The sequence below is a fragment of the Heteronotia binoei genome, chromosome 7, assembly GCF_032191835.1.
Source record: "Heteronotia binoei isolate CCM8104 ecotype False Entrance Well chromosome 7, APGP_CSIRO_Hbin_v1, whole genome shotgun sequence".
In the NCBI taxonomy this organism is placed as follows: domain Eukaryota; kingdom Metazoa; phylum Chordata; class Lepidosauria; order Squamata; family Gekkonidae; genus Heteronotia; species Heteronotia binoei.
The window spans coordinates 39,023,133-39,039,995 of NC_083229.1; the positions used below are offsets into that span (position 1 = coordinate 39,023,133).

Consider the following 16,863-nt stretch of genomic DNA (forward strand, 5'->3'; position numbering starts at 1 on the left):
TGTCTGTTCTGTCACCATATCCTGCAAATCAAATTGATAGGAAACAAACATTAATAGTTGCTTATGTGGTTAATGGTTAGTTAGATCAGCAGAATTACAAGCACAATTTATTCTGAAGATATTGCTCTTTTTAAAAAACATACGTTTATAGCATATTTTCATTTTCAAATTAGGAAATGCTACATCACCACAAGCACAGCGGCCTTCTTTTATGGACTATTTTGATAAACAAGATTCCAAGAACAAAAGCCATGAAAACTGCAATCAAAATATGCACGAACCATACCACATATCAAAAAATATTTTCCCGGATAACTGGAAAGTCCCTCAAGATGGCGATTTTGATTTTGTAAGTACTACTTTGATTAAGACTAAATTGGGAGAACCGGTTTTGATTTCTCACTTCTCCACATGTAGCTGCTGGTGTTACCTTGGGTCAGTCACAAATTCTCTCACAGCTGTTCAGCCAAGAGCAATTCACTGAGAGCTCTCTTAGCCCCACCTACCTCACAGGGTATCTCTTTTGGGGAGGAGAAGGGAAAGGAGATTGCAAGCGAAGTGAAGGATGGGTTATAAATCCAATCTCCTCCTCCTCTTCCTCCTCAGTTGGATTTTGCATGAAAGTCACAAAAATTTATTATTTATAGACAGAGAGTAATGTTAAGCAGATCTGCCCAGAATTTCACTCAGGTCTGTTGATTGGGGCCTACCCCTAGAAAAGTGCTTCATTAGTCTTTATCTTTCTAGATGGGTCTATATGACTGCAGTTCTTCTAGGGCTAATATTTGCACTGCCTCAGTGCGGCAAAGGAAAGATTCAGCCAGGGATTTGTTCTAGAATACTGATTATCTCCCTCTTTCAGCAAGTGAAGGTTTATCTATTTCAATCTGTTGGTTAGAAATTGCACTAATTAATGAATATACAACCTAGCACTTATGAGTTTGTTTTTCTTACAGCTTCATTTGTGACTTTGTTCCAACTATTCTCTTGGAACAACACAATTAAGAAAGATACAAACGGGCATTCTAGAGCAGAAGTGTCAAACTCATTTGTTAAGAGGGCCAGACGTGACATAAATGTCACTTTGTTGGGGTGGGCCACGTGTGCCATAAAATGTAATGCCAGGTATGAGAGAGATAAACTTTATAAAAGACACAGGCAAACCCAATTAACGATATTATTTTTTACTCAAAATACAAACATGCTTAAAACATTAACACTCTTAGTGTATTTCCTTGAAGTATCTCCCTGATTCCCACCCTCCCATTTCCACTGCCCTTTACACATTAGCACTGGGACAGTATATAGGGACATAACATACAGCAATGAAGATAATGCCCAGTTGCTCACAGGCAGATAAGAGCCTAGGCTGGTTCCAGCGCACAGGCTGTATGTTTGACACTCCTGTATATAGAAGATTGCTAGGAGGCTGATCTTCAGAATAAATGTCGTTGATGATGATAAAATAGTTCCCACCCTTTTCCAATTTTTCTGCAAGAAATATTGAGAAGGGAGACTTTCTTCTCCAGCTTTGTTTTACTCTCTAGTTATTCACATATTTAGTTATATGACATTAGAACAGCCAGTGACTTAGAACATGTTATCACCTGGAAGATTATCAGTAATGAATGCGTACTGTATATTTTCTCAATTGTATGAAATTATATTATTAAACTATTAATGAAAAATAAAAGGAATTTTACAAATATATTAACTGTTGTTGCAGGGTCTCTGATAAAATAATCCATGGAGAAGTTCTACACATTTTATTCAAAAGTATTTTAATCTGGGCACATTTAACAGATTAAAATGCTTTGGGAAAAGTTATTGGAACCTATTATCTATAGGGCTGACACTTGCTAAAAAAAAATCACCATGGAGCATGCATTTCATACTTTTGTAAAACTGACATTAATTTTTCAGATGGCTGACATACAATCTTTAAATAATTCATGAAAATGATGAATAATGAAGAACTTTTAGTATTGAAGAACTGCACTGTGTCTCAGTTGGATTTTGCTTAATGGAGTCTAGTTAAGGATTTTAACAGGGAGTACAAGCATGAGTGATTTGGTATGTTCTGAAAGAAGGGGGCTAGCAATTAAACATTCTGAATTGCAGAAATGAATCAACACTCAATCTGAATCCAGAATACTGCAACAAAGCCCGAGAAGATACAAGTTTAATTGAAGTTGGTCTGATTAGAAGAGCTAGTTCTTTGAAAGAGTGAAGGGCTGAATTTACTATAGATCACCTGGGCACAATTACGAAGATCAGTGAAGGCACAGTTCCTGAATACCAGCCCATTAGGAGAAGGTTGATACTGGGAGAAAACAGGAATGTAATATATCTGGGAGTAGCATTGGTGGGAGGGGAAAAGACTGCTGTTCAAGAAGCAGTCTTCGGCAAGAAGAACTAGCTTCCTGCTTTATTGGATCCCATCCTTTGTCTTCATGGCATAGTATGAATAATAAATTTGTCTCACAGATGTGCCACTTTTGGTTATATTTTGTTGTGAGTAGGGTTATGAATGTTGGCACAGATCAAAAAAGTGGGGTGGCTATGTGTACTTTATGTAGTGTTTCATCTGTTATGTGCTGTTGCTTAAGATAATCATCAGCCATGCAGTTATGCCACTTAAATAGTTGCAGAGCTTTCTCTGACGTTTATCACACTGGGAAAGAGAGAATGGTGTATGCTTATGATTTCATTGATCAGTATCTCTGGGGGGGCGGAAATCAGCGGTTCAGTCTTGAACAGGAATAGACCATTCTAAATCCTTTGAAATCAGTGAACTTAAGAAGGTGTAACTCTGTGTAGATTTTTTTCCTTTTTCACTTGAAAAGTTTAGGTACATTTTATAAACTTGGGTATAGAAAATTAAAGACCAGGTATTGGGACACTAGAGGCTATTGGGTTCCAAATTTTATTTATTTTTGTTTAATTTGCTTCATTTATACTCAGCCTTTCTCTTCAGTAGTGACCGAAAGCAGCTTTACCTCCATTTTACTTGCACAATATCTTTGTGAGGTGTGTTAGGCTAAGAGGGAATGAGCGTCCTAAGGTCACCAGCAAGCTTCCACGGCTGAGTGAGGATGTGAACTTGAGTGTCTCGGATCCTAGTCTAACCACTAAACATAAGCCACTATACCACAGTGGTTCATGATGCAGTGTTATAATGATTTGAACTTATATATACATGTGTTCCTTTAATTATTGGTAAGCTGCAGTAGAGAAAGAGGGTGAAAGAGGGGGAATGAGTGAGTGAATGTGGTGCTAAGAAGTGTGTGGTGCTAAGAGAGAGAGAGAAGTCAGTCAGCAGTTAACTCTCAGAGAGACAGCAGTTAACTGTCAGTTGTGGTCATTCAGCAGTCTACAAAGTCTGAGAAGCAGTCTTCTGATTAGAATCCTATACTAGCGCGGTGAAAGGCATTAAAATTCTAGGGAAGAAAAGTAAAATGTTTTAGAGGACATATTAGGGGCTAGATAGAGAGCCACAACCTAATATTAACAGAGTATTATAGAAGTGTGAGAGACAGAAGCTGTCAGAAAGTTGAGTTAGGAAGAGAAAGGAGGATTTGAAAGTGAGGAGTGTGTGAAGTAAGTGAAACCTCAGTCATAAGATTATTATTCACAGAAGCTATAAACATCTTGAAAGAAATGCACTTATTTTGTGTTATATTAACCTGGAGTCCTATGATATTAAATTATGAGTCTCATCCTTAGGGCCACATAGACTAATGAAGAAGCATTAGAATTTGGGTACAATTCAGTTGGAAACGTTAAATGAAAATGTTTGGAATTAAATTCCTGAGGCAGCATTACATACATTAAGAGGGAAGTCATTACATGTACATTTGGAGATATTCTCCTGGTAAATGTATCGCTAGGACTCTTGTATATGTTTTCACCCACTATTTTTACTAATATGTATTTGCCTTTTATTATTATTTGTAGCTTTAAAGAAAAGTAAAGGAAGTAACTTCCTTGTTAATAGTCTGCTCCATCTTCCCCGATACTGTGACACAAGGGAACACATATGAAACAGACTTGATTTGTGCACAGCCTCTTTTGTGAAAGCTGAGATCTCACCAATCAGCAGACCTAGTCCCTGCTTTCCCTCTCAAACAACTGACTTCTTGGACTTGAGTTTTTAAAAAGGAATTGATGTTTTCATCCCTTGCTGCTGTGTTGGAGAAGGGCCAACCATGCCACATCTAGCTACATGTGTAGTTTCAACATCTTGCTAGAAAAATACGTACATACTGTCTGTATTGTCCCTATCAGATCAGGACTTGGAAATTTCCACTTCATAACCTATAGTTTATCTACAAATTGTTGCGTTTTCTCTTTCAGAAGTATGGATTTCTATATATCATTCAAAAGTACATTAACCATGCATCCCAAATTATATATCATTCAAAAGTACATTAACCATGCATCCCAAATTATGGCTTCCTCAAGAAAGCCATACATCTTTGCTTTGTATCTTTAGCAAACAGTTCTGGAGTCTATATTTAAAAAAAAGATTAAACTTCTCTAATAGCTAATAATGCAGATGTTAGTACTAGAAATTAAATTAAGTTTAGAATGATAACTGTTAAAATCTCATCAGTGCTGATTGAATCAATTATCTTAATAGCATCTACAGATTAAATGAAGTGCTCTTTTTTCTGGATAGGATAACTAAGAAAAAAACAAAACAGAAAAGGCAAATCTATTTTACTTTAGTGCCAAGAGAGATTGCTGCCGTTTGCTAAATGTACCTCTAAACAAGCCTGGTATCCAGATTGTTTAGCATTAAACACAGAACACGCTTATCATTACACTGTCATTTAAATAGATCCATTTTTGGTGGCTTGGAATAATTTTTTTTAAAGCCATCTGTTACTGTTACATAATTATGTAACGTGTTCCTAGAACAAACAAATGCATTAAAGTATAGCCATGATAACATGACGATGGTATGTACCCCAGATATTTAATAAGCACAATAAAAGTTAAATGTAGCAGTTTATTAATAGAAAATCATCACATAAACATATGAAACAGCCTTGTATCGAGTCTGACCATTGGTCCTTCAAAGTCAGTATTAGCTACTCAGGCTGGCAACAGTTCTTTAGGATCTCAAGCAAAGGTCTTCCACGTGACCTACTGCCAGATCTTTTAGCTGGAGATGCTGGAGATTGAACCTGGGATCTGCATGCCAAGCAGATGCTCTACTGTGTCCAGCCACAGCCCCACTCCTAAACATAAAATAATTAAAGTACAATTAGACAGGCTGATGAAGTTTGTGTGAACTGATGTTATGGTTCACCCTCTTTAGAGCACCTGTTACTTGAGTAGGCTAAGATCATGTAAAACATTATCTAGAGGCAAATAATCATTGACCTTTGTAAATTGACCTCTGCATGCTTTCTCAGTGGCTGATAGATGAATTTTGCCATTATGCCTCGTCTAAGCGATACAAATTATAACATTCTTTATTGGTTTCACAATATTTGGAATGAGTATGTTCCACATATGTTGATCGTTGTAAACAATAATATGTATTGCTTTGTATAAAGCCTTAAAAATACCCTTTTCCATTGCTATGAGTCACACACACACACACACCCCACCCTCAGTCCCCTTTCTTAGAGCTTCAGTATTTCCCTGTCCTATAAGACATTGTTTAATTTCTGAATGGAGTTGTAGAAACAATATCCGGTCAGGACTTTGAAAGAGAAACATAGACAAGTAGGTGGTTTGGTTCCTTAAAACAAGGTGAGAATCAGAATTCATTGGTGTCCAAAACTGGACACAGTATTCTAAATGAGACCTCACCATGGATCTAGATGGTGGCATTATAATATTGGCCGTTTTGTTTTCAATCAGTTTCCTAATAATCCCCAACATAGAGTTTGCCTTTTTCACTGCTGTAGCACACTGGGTTGTCTCTTTCATTGAATATCTACTACAACCACAAGATATTTTCCCCTCTCAGTCTCAGAAAGTTCAGTTGGAATTTTTGTTCACATTGTCACTAACTCACATAATTTGTGGAGGTTTTCTTTGGAGCTCTTCACAATCATCCTTGGATACTGATGTGGAAACCTTTATTAGACATTTTTTCATAAGTGACAGGAAAATCATCCTTGGATTTCATTATCCTGAATAATTTTGTGTCATCTGCAAAACTGGCTGCTACACTGCTCACTTCTAGTTCAAGATCAAATTAAAGAGTACCAGCCTCCATACTGATCCTTGTGGGACTCCACTGCTTACTTCTCTCCATTGTGAGAACTGTTCATTTATTCCTCCTCTTTGCTTCCTATTATTTAATCAATTTTTAATTAAGAATAGAAACTGTCCTCACGTCCTATGACTTACTCAGCTTGTTCAGGAGTCTTTGGTCAAAAAGCCTTTTGAAAGTTCAAGTATATAATGCCTACTGGATCCTTGTTACCTATGTGTTCACTTTATCAAAGAATACCAGAAGAACTCTCAGGTGCACACCATCAGGATCTGTAGATTTATCAGTATTTAATTTCCTCAGAAAGTGTAGAACTTAATCCCTCATCACCTCAATTTGGCTGAGTTCTTCAGATTCCCTTTCTGAAAAAAGTGGCTGTGACATGGATACATTCCCCACACTTCCCACAGTGAACACAGAAGCAAAATATTCAATTAGCATCTCTGTCATCTCCCCATATTTCTTTAGCAATTCCCTTATTCTTCGGTCATCCAAAGGCCCAAATGTTTTTCTGTCTGGTTTCCTGCCCCTCAAATTCTCTTTTTGCATGTCCAGTTACTAACTTGCATTTCTTTTGTGAGAGCCTGTGGTCTCTTTTGTTCAGTTCATTGGGGCAAACCTTCCACTTTTGAAAAAGAAGCCTTTTTACTTTTATATAGCTTCCTTGACTTGTGTTGGTAACCATGCAGGCATTCTTTTAGATTTGTCAATGTCTATGCTAACTCTAATGTGTTTTTTTAATCAATAAGTATGTTTTAAATAGCTTTTAAAATAGTTTTTAAATAGCTTCCAAGCATCCTCTATACATTGAACTATCTTGTGCTTCCCGTACATCTTTCTTTTAACTATTCCTCTCTTTTTTGTTAAGTTTTCTCTTTTGAAATCAAAATGTTATAGTTAGGAGTAACTATTTCATTGACATGAATGCTGAATTTAATAGCATTGTGGTTATGTTTATGTTTAATTCGATTTATACTTCGCCTTCCCTGCCAAGGTGGGCTCAGGGTGGCTTACATCAAATCATAGTAAACTATGATTGCAGTCATAAAATCAATAAAACCATTAAACAGTACAAGTTAAAACAATCTATAGTTGGTGCTAACAAACCAGATGTTTTTCATATTCTCAGGAGGACAGTTGTTCCAGAATTCTCCTACAGTCGACTGAAGGCTTGCTGGAAGAGAGCGGTCTTACAGGCCTTGCGGAACTGAGCGAGATCCCGCAAGGCCCTAACCTCTTCTGGCAGTTGATTCCACCAGGAGGGGGCTGCTACTGAAAAGACCTGATCTCTGGTGGTCGACAGTCTTGCCTCTTTCAGCCTGGGGATCACTAGGAGATACTGAGATCCAGATCTTAGTATTCTCTGGGGAACGTGTGGGGACAGACGGTCCCTCAGGTAAACGGGTCCTCGGCCATATAGGGCTTTAAAGGTAATAACCAGCACCTTGTAACAAATCCGGTACACTACTGGTAGCCAGTGCAGTTCCTGCAGTGCTGGCTGTATGTGCTCCCACTTGGGCCACCCCATTAGTAGCCTAGTAGCTGCGTTCTGCACTAGCTGAAGTTTCCGGGTTCGCGACAAAGCAGCCTCAAATAGAGGGCATTACAGTAGTCCAATCTCGAGGTGACCGTTGCATGAATCACAGTTGCCAGGTCATCACGACCAACTGTTTCGCCCTCCTAAGATGAAAGAAGGCAGATTTTACAGTTGCTGCTATCTGGGCCTCCAGTAGCACCCCAAGCTTCTGACCTTGGGCGCCATTGGCAGTGGCGCCCCGTCAAAAGTTGGTAGAGGGATTTCCCTGCCCAGGCCGCCGCAACTCAGGCAAAGGACCTCTGTCTTCGTTGGGTTCAGTTTCAATTGGCTCAGCTTAAGCCAACCAGCCACAGCTTTCAGTGTCTGATCCAGGCTTTCTGGGACATCGTCAGGTTGGCCATCCATCAGTAGATAGAGCTGGGTGTCATCAGCATACTGATGGCAACCCAGCCCATACCTCTGAACAATCTGGGCAAGGGGTTGCATGTAGATGTTAAACAACATTGGGTATAGAACCGCCCCCTGAGGCACACCACAGTTAAGCGGGTGTCTGAATCTCCCCCAATTGCCACCCTTTGTCCCTGACCGCATAGGAAAGAGGCAAGCCACTGTAAGGCTAGCCCCTGAATCCCTTGGCGAGGCGGTGGGCTAGCAGCTGATGGTCTACCGTATCAAACGCAGCCGATAGGTCTAACAACATCAGTACCACCAAGCCACCTCGATCCAGATACCGCTGGAGGTCATCCACTAGGGTGACCCGAACTGTCTCCGCCCCATGGCCTGGGCGAAAGCCGGACTGGTGGGAGTCTAGGATGGAAGCATCCTCCAGAAAACTCTTAACTGTAGCGCTACTGCCTTCTCAATAATTTTCCCAAAAAATGGTAAATTTGAGACTGGTCAGTAGTGTGCCAATTTGGCTGGGTCTAGGGTGGACTTTTTTAGGAGAGGGCGGACCACTGCCTCTTTAAGAGATGTTAGAAAAAGCCCTTCCGAGAGAGATCTATTTACGATATCCCATATAGGATATCGGAGCTCTCCCTGGCACACTTTAATCAGCCAGGATGGGCACAGGTCCAGATCACATGTTGTTGGGCATACAGTGGAGAGTTACTGTTCCCAGCATGTGCAACAACCGCTACATCTCTCACGAGGTCTTGAGCCCTACTCAGAACAAAATCCAAGATCACTACCTGTCTGTAGCCAACTGTTCCAGTGCACAATCATTTATGATATTTAGGAATTTCATTTCTACAGCATGACTCAAGCACATGTTTACCCAGTCAGTGTAAGGGCTGTTGAAGTCTACCTTGCACTGTTTCACTAGGATGGCCCTGTGCTAGGGTGGCTGCAGCAAATTTTTGGAGACAGGTAAAACACAGCTGGCTCAGGATGTCCCTTGTTGTTGGGTGTGAGTTATGGGTTTAGGTCTCAATAGTAAAGTATTTGAAGATGCACTATTGAAAGGCAGTATATATTCTCTTTGTTGGAGCCAACTAGCTTTTTCGCTCAGACCTAACTGACCTCCAAATTCCACTCCTTACAGCTTTTGTCTATGTGGGTCCCATGATCCCCCATATTGCTTTTGTCTATGTGGGTCCCATGATCCCCACACATCTTTTTTGGTTGTCAGAAGGGACCCCTTCCTCTAATGTAATTTTAGAAAGAATTTTGTTTAAGACCACACATTTCTATAATTATCTCGCTATTGTACTTAATCCTTGGTAATTCTTACAAAAATCCATCAAATTTGTTGTCAGATTTTTCTTGCCTTTTTAAAGGATGTCAATACACATAGTTCAGAAATGTTCATCTTTCCCACAGCAGCAAGATGAAATCAAAGCAATGCCTCTGGCATAAGACAAACCAGAATGATTTTTCACAGCCATTTACTTCTTTGTCTACTAGAAGAGCTGGTGGGGTTTTGGAGGCTGGAGGCCAACTCTCTTGCATCTATTTAGTTGCATAACAAGTTTATAATTCATGAATAGTCTGAGGACTAATGAATAAAAGAAAATGGTGAGAATAGTCAGATGAAGCAGCACGGTTATATTTGTCCTTGTTGCCTTGGTAACTAATTGTTCATATTAATACCTCTCATGTGCATAGCTCAGTAGCCTTCAAAGTTCAGGAACAGCTTTGAAACGTTTGTAACCAGACCAAAGGTTTTAGACAGTTTTTCCTCTGATCAGGTTAATAGAATTTCAGCCTTCAGAGTGTTTTTTACCTTGCATAAGCCTAGTTCAAGACGAAAGGTTATCTTTTATGTGCATCTGTGTTTGTATTAATCCCATTGTTGGTACTATTGTGTTCCCCTAGCTGAGCTTTTGATTGTTGCACTGTGTCATCTTCAGGCTGTAGAACACTGTTCTGTACTACCTTATCTTAAGTTCATACATGTATCTATACTGCCAGTTTATCTTTGTAGTACCAAAATAACACCCTAAACCAGTGGCATACCTCGTGGGGATGGTGCAGTCCCCCCTGGGTGCAGCTTAAGGAAGGCCTTTGAAGTGGGCCCTTGAATCCAGCATCGTCCTGCTGCCTGCAGCCAAACGTTTTCCCTTTATTTTAAGGTGCAGTTCTGGCTGTAGCCACTAGGGGTGCAGGGAAGTTGGAGCATAGCAAGAAGCTCTAGGGTCAACTAAGCTTCCCTGGCTTTCTCCAAGACACAAGCAGACTTCCTTAACAGATCATACTGATAATAGTTACAGTAACTGCCAGAGAGAGAACAAAGTTCTAGTCCAATGGGGAGTGGGGGGGGGGTTCTTCTGACAAGCACATTTTACATTGAGATCACCCTGCTTTGCTGTTGAGATCCGATCACACACACACACACATGTTTAAAAGAAAGGAAGAGGGCACAGGAAAGAGATGTTCTGAGATAAGGAAAAAGGGGAAATAAAATTATTTTAGTTTATTCTGAAAAGTATTTTTAGATTAGTTTTCTCTGTGTCTGATATTTTATTTTCTTTCAAAAAGACCTTGATTAGGAATTATAATACTTTGATTGGCTTCCATTGTTTAATGACTGGAAGTAGATGGCAAAGTATTTAAAAATACATTTAGGATTCCATATGCTCCAGTTCAGCATGTCTGCCTCTCTCCCTTCCCAGCTCACTGGCTGCCTTTCTTTGTATTAACTGTCCCCTTTGCTTTTTTTAACTTTCATTATAATCACTAGCACTGAGAGGATTTTGCCCAGTCTGAAGTCAACACATTATTTGACTTGGAGAGATACCCCTCTCCATTTATAATATATGAAAGAAAAGAAAAGACACCTAACAGCACAACTTGCAATCTTTATTGGTGGAAAAGAACAAGAGTCTAAAAGCATCTTAATTACTAACAAAATCTGTGACAGGGTATGAGCTTTAATGAGTCACTGCTCACTTCTTCAGTTACAGCTAGAATGTGAAGTCCATCTGTCCTTATATCTTGGAGAGTGAAGTGATTTCAGATGCTGAATAACAATAGCAGGTGTTGGTAATGAGATAGGAAACCTAGGTCTAAATTCAGTCAAAGAGGATGCATTGTCTTAAGCTTCATTAGCAGTTGCAATTCAACAGTCTCTCTTTCCCTTTGAAATTCGTTGGTAAGAGAACTCCTACTCTTAAGTCAGCAACTGAATGTCCTGGAAGCTTAACATGCTCCCCCACTGGTTTTTAAATGTAGTGGTTTCTAATGTCAGACCTATGTCCATTTATTCTTTGCATCCTCCTGGACCAAATTGAGACCTTGGTCTCAATACCAATGCTGAAGTCTCCACCATGCCTACTAACTCCGTGCGTATCATGCCTAATCCAATGAAGTCTGCTATTGTCATTCACCTTCTATTGCCATTCAGCTTCTGAAATCACTTTTATAAAGTTTGTATCTCCAATACTTGGTGTAACATTTTATTGCACACATGGCCCAGCCCAACAAGGTGACATGTCAGAGCTGATCTTCAAACAAACGAGTTTCTCCCTTTCCTTGCACTCAGCTTAGCCAGCTCTTGCAAAGCAGTAGTTAGTGTTGCAGCAAGATAAAATAACCCTACCCTCTCTTAATTTCTCTCCCTCTTTTCCACGTGTGTAATTTCCTTCACCTAATTTTTCTGTGCCCCCTCCCCAAATCTCAGAAGTTAAGAAGAGCCAACGTGGAGGCAGCCAATGGCAAACCATCTTTGAACATCTCTTACCTTGAAAATCCTATGAGGTCACCAGAAGTCGATTGTGACTTAATGGCAAAAAAAAATAAAAATGAGGGAAATGTTAAAAATTATCCACCCCAGGCACCAAATAGGCAAGGTACACCACTGACCTAAATATGAAAATTACCATTATATCAACAGTAATTTAGTAGTCATATAGAGGTCCGTAGGATGGTATGAAAATTTTAGTTCTGCTCTTAGTTTTTGGATGGCTTTTAGTGCCGCTTTTTATGCTTTGGGCTTTGGAGACTCATAAGAATATACAGTGACTGGCTTGTAAAATTGAAATTGGAAAGAGAAATGCAAGAGATGCTTATAAGAGAATGAAGTTTACAGATGAAAAGTGTGCATGTGGGAGAGCTGATAAGGGAGTGAGCAGCAGATATTTAGGCAGCCGCCTCTCTCTGCAGTGCCTGTGAATTGAAATGGGACTCTTCTTGTTCCTGTGTTTCCTGCAGCTGCTATGGCAACAGTCCTCTGATGATCTTAAACAGGTTGGTTAATTTAAAACTAGTGTGGGAAACTGTGGATAGTTCTCCTTTTTTTAAAAAAAAACACTCTGACCTGTTTTCTATGATTTAGAGAGCTGTTGCTATAGCAACAGCAGCCAGCAAAGAACATAATTCTAGTTTAAGTTTAAGCTCTGCAGAATCATGGGGGAGTTGCCATGTTAATTGGCGCTACAAGTAGGTATGTATTTAGAATTTTTGCATGTGTGTCCATCCTAATCGCATATACCAGGAAAAACACATCTGCTAAAGATACGTTTGTACCCTATCTAAATTGAACTCAGCTGCTGCTGCTCTCCTCACATTACAATAATCTGACATCTCCCATTGACCTTTAATTTGTCTCTGGATAATGTGCATGTAGTCAACCACATATCCTCGTCAGGGCTGCCGAAGCCGTATTCAAAATAACACCTTTGCTTGAAGTGCCGTGTGGCCAAGAAAGGTTTGGGTGCTGAGGCTTGTTTGTGTCACAGTGTTGTAATGCCAGACGTCTCTCTCAGGTGTGTGTTAGTCATGATGCTAATTTTTGTGCTTGACAGTATCTCTCCTGGTCTCTGAATGTCAAACAGTTAAGAGAGCTGGGTGAACCATTCCTTTGCAAAGTCTGCAGTGGAATCCTGGAAAGTTTACTAATTTATTAAAACATTTATGTTCCACTTTTCCTCAGCACTTTGGAGGTCTGGCAATGGGAGAAGTTGCACAGATCAGACTTATGTAGTGCCAATTCTGAAAGTTATAGAAGATGATCCCTGTTGGAAATGGGCAAATCTGTTTCCTGAAAGTCAATAAACCATTAGTGCATCTGCTGTGACAAGTGCCTTACTGTTCTGCTTCTACAACTTCCAGAATAACAGTTGTTTCTTAGTTTTACCAATTACTCTTTTCAAAATCCAATATGTGAAGGACAAAGTAGAAATGACAATTCTGTATTGAGGGACATCTTCCATAGAACTTCATGTCAAAAATTTCTGTGCTTTCTTACTCTATCCTTATACTTGTATGATACGCTCATTTTTAAAGCTAAATTTGAAAAGAAGAGGCAGCAGTTTTAAATTTAAAGACATAAGGGACAAAAACATTGGGTTTTTAAAATCTCCTATCTAGTGTCTCTGTGCCTTTTGTTTTTTTAAGCCATCTAATAATTACTTTGAAGATAGTTTGGCATAATTATGCATTGACCAGATGGTGAGATCTTGAGACAGCCGATAATGCAGCTAAGAAGAATTTACCCTTGCCAAACTTAAGGAAAAATTCTCATCACATTTTAAATTGAAAGTTGGGTTGATCAAAATAACACAGGTAACATATCCCCCTCCTTTGGGAAAAATCTTAAGCCAAGTTAATAGGTGTATATTTTTCCATAACGACAAGCTGTAAATCTCCTCCCTCTTCTTGCATCTACATTGGTAAATTCCCTTGTAATTCTAGTACTATATTCACTTTCATTTTCAATCACGTTAAGTCATTAGGAAACTATTTTGTCCCAGTCATTTTGCCTCCTCTGACATGTTAGCAGCAGAACAAAGTCTGACATTAACCAGTTTTGGCTTTCTCTTTGTGATACTTTCTTAATGTGAATGTGAACCCTAGAGCCCTTTCAGAAGCCCTCATCTTCAAGAACCAGGTCAAAAGAAGGATTGGATTCAGAAATTCTGATTCCTACTTGTACCCTTGCTCAATGTATGCTGATAGATTGGGGGTGGGGTAGGGGTTAAGCAGTACTCTTTTCCAGCTCCTTATGCCAGTATATTGTGCCTGGCTCAGTTTTCTTCTTCCATAGCTAGAAAGCTGAAAACTCTCTTGGGAATGCAGCTGGCATATTGGCTTGGAGTCATATAGCAGGCTACCTCATTGCCCCCTCCCCATTTCACTGCTGTCTGCAATAGAGGCAAATAAGAACTGGAATTTGACCCACCTGTGCAACATCTCCCCCCGCCCCCATAACTTGTTTAACTAAAGAAAACAACTCCATGGTAAGATAGGAATTCCCAACTAATTTATTTGCTACTGTTTTGTAATGGTAGCATTGGGAATTGTTTAAAATACAGTGAATTTGTATTTTGTTATTACCAATATGACATTTGCTGATGTAAAGTACTTTCACACACACTGAATAATGCACTTTCAGTGCACTTTAGCAATCATTTGCAAGTGGATTTTGCCATTTCACACAGTGAAATCCAGTTGCAAAGTGCATTGAAAGGGCATTATTCAGCATCCACCCCCAAAGTCTCCTGGCTCCAACCTTAAAGTCCTCAGATATTTTCTGAGTTGGACTTGGCAACCTTAGTTATTATACATTACATACTATATAAATTTAAAATAACTGCTCCCCATTGTTTACTTGCTTTGACTTTTTATACACCAGAGGTGGCCAAACTGTGGCTTGAGAGCCACATGTGGCTCTTTCATACATATTGTGTGGCTCTCAACACCCTCACTGCTCTGTTGGCCAGCTTGGAGAAAGCATTCGTCACTTTAAATCACTTCTCCAAGCCAAGCCACTCAGCAGCTTGGAGAATGCATTTAAAGTTCCTTCCTTCCTTCCCTCCCTCCCTCCTGACATCTGACATTCATGTCTTGTGACTCTCAAACATCTAATGTTTATTCCATGTGGCTCTTTTGCTAAGCAAATTTGACCACCAATCCGATGCAGAGTTACTCCAGTCTAAGCTCAGTTGCATTGCTAATCAAGGTCCAGGTACCGTCTCAATAAATGTTTCAAATGTTTGTAATTAAAAGACGTCTCTTAGGATTCTGAGTCCTTTAATGCAAGTGCAATTTTGATATCCTCCCCCCCCCCTTTTTTTGGTGCCACTTCCATCATGCCATCAATTGCTAATAATCAGAAGTGTATTCATATGCTTGCAGGTACTTTTCCACTGCAACACAGCACTCAGTTGTATGACGGGTAATTGCCTGCTATTAGTGTTGTATAACCACTTGCCAGAAATATCACGTTCAAACCTGCCTGGCTGATTACTATTTGAAAAGGAAGCTAATCAAATAGTGTTCACAACATTAATTAAAATATCAATGACCTTTCCTTTTTCTGTCACATATTTATTATTAAAGCATTCAGTTGCATTTTATTAATTCCTTTAAATTTAAAGATACTTCGTAACAGCTGCAGAGGCATGTGTATTTCAAAATGAATGCAGATTTAATAACATGATCTTTAACATTCTAGTTGCATGTTGATTATTGAAACAAAAATGTGTTAATAAAGCCCTCTGGTTTTGTACACATCTGTCTTGACCTTAGAATTGTTTGATGTAAAGATAATTATGCTTTTTTTAAAAAAACACAACACACCAGATTTAGCAATTGTTCACATACTATGTTCATTTCTAGATAATATGTAAGGTAAATTAATAGCATTTCCAGAGATGTTGAAAGACTTAAGCAAATCCATAGGTGATTATCCTGTTTTGACCCTGATCTTCCTGTCTTCATCATGGAATTAATGTATCCTCATACATTTGAGATCTTGCATCTACACTAATTAATTTAATTTGCTATTCAGTTGATGTAGCTTGATTTTTTTTGCTTCCTTCAGGCCACATTTTATATTAAAATATGAATAACTTGCTATACACACACACATACATACACACACACATGAAATACATATGTTCTACTTTGCCCAGTAGAACTCTTTTAAAAATCTTGTCTAACAGATGCAGTGCCATATAAAAATTGTTTGGAATCCTGAATTATGGCATGGGATGCAGAAAAAGGGAACATTTTGAGAGAGCACCTGTTTGGCAAACAAATTTTGTTGTTGCATTATTTAACCTCTAGGTACATATGCATGTTGTTGTTTTTAATCCATACTTAGTGCTGCAGGTGTTAACATCATGGAAAACAGCGGACATCCTCCCCTCCCCCTAACATTGATGCAATAGCATGAGTTCATTTAATTTTAGGGCACATCTCCATGGGAAAGACATGCGTTCCCAGGATGGCACTTCAATATTGAACAGAAAGGGAGGAAGTCCAATTTTTTAAAAAGGGAGGAGAACCTTGTGATTCATCTCCCCCCCCTCCCTCCAGGATATTAGTTGTCTGACCTGGATGGCTCAGGGTAGCCATCGTCAGATCTCAGAAGCTATGCAGGGTCAGTCCTGGTTAGTACTTGGATAGGAGACCACCAGGAAGTACAGGGTTGCTATGCAGAAGCAGGCAATGGCAAATGTGTGGGGAAAACCCTGTGAGATTTTCAGGGCAAGAGACATTCAGAGATCATTTACCAGAAGCAGGCAAATGACCTGTGAATGTCTCTTGCCTTGAAAATCCCACAGGGTTATCATGTCAGCTGTGACTTGAAGGCACATTTCACCATATTGGCTCTGCAATTACCCGTATTTGTAACAATGGTCAGGGA

General features: G+C 39.3%; 1 protein-coding gene across 1 annotated transcript in view; it reads left to right on the forward strand.

Annotated features, from left to right (window-relative positions):
- Window positions 1–16,863, forward strand: part of STK3 (serine/threonine kinase 3) — a 175,854-nt gene that overhangs the window by 102,570 nt on the left and 56,421 nt on the right. The window contains exon 10 of the mRNA XM_060243453.1: window positions 174–349. Within this exon, the coding sequence (XP_060099436.1) occupies window positions 174–349 (176 nt within the window). The remainder of the gene's footprint in view (window positions 1–173; window positions 350–16,863) is intronic.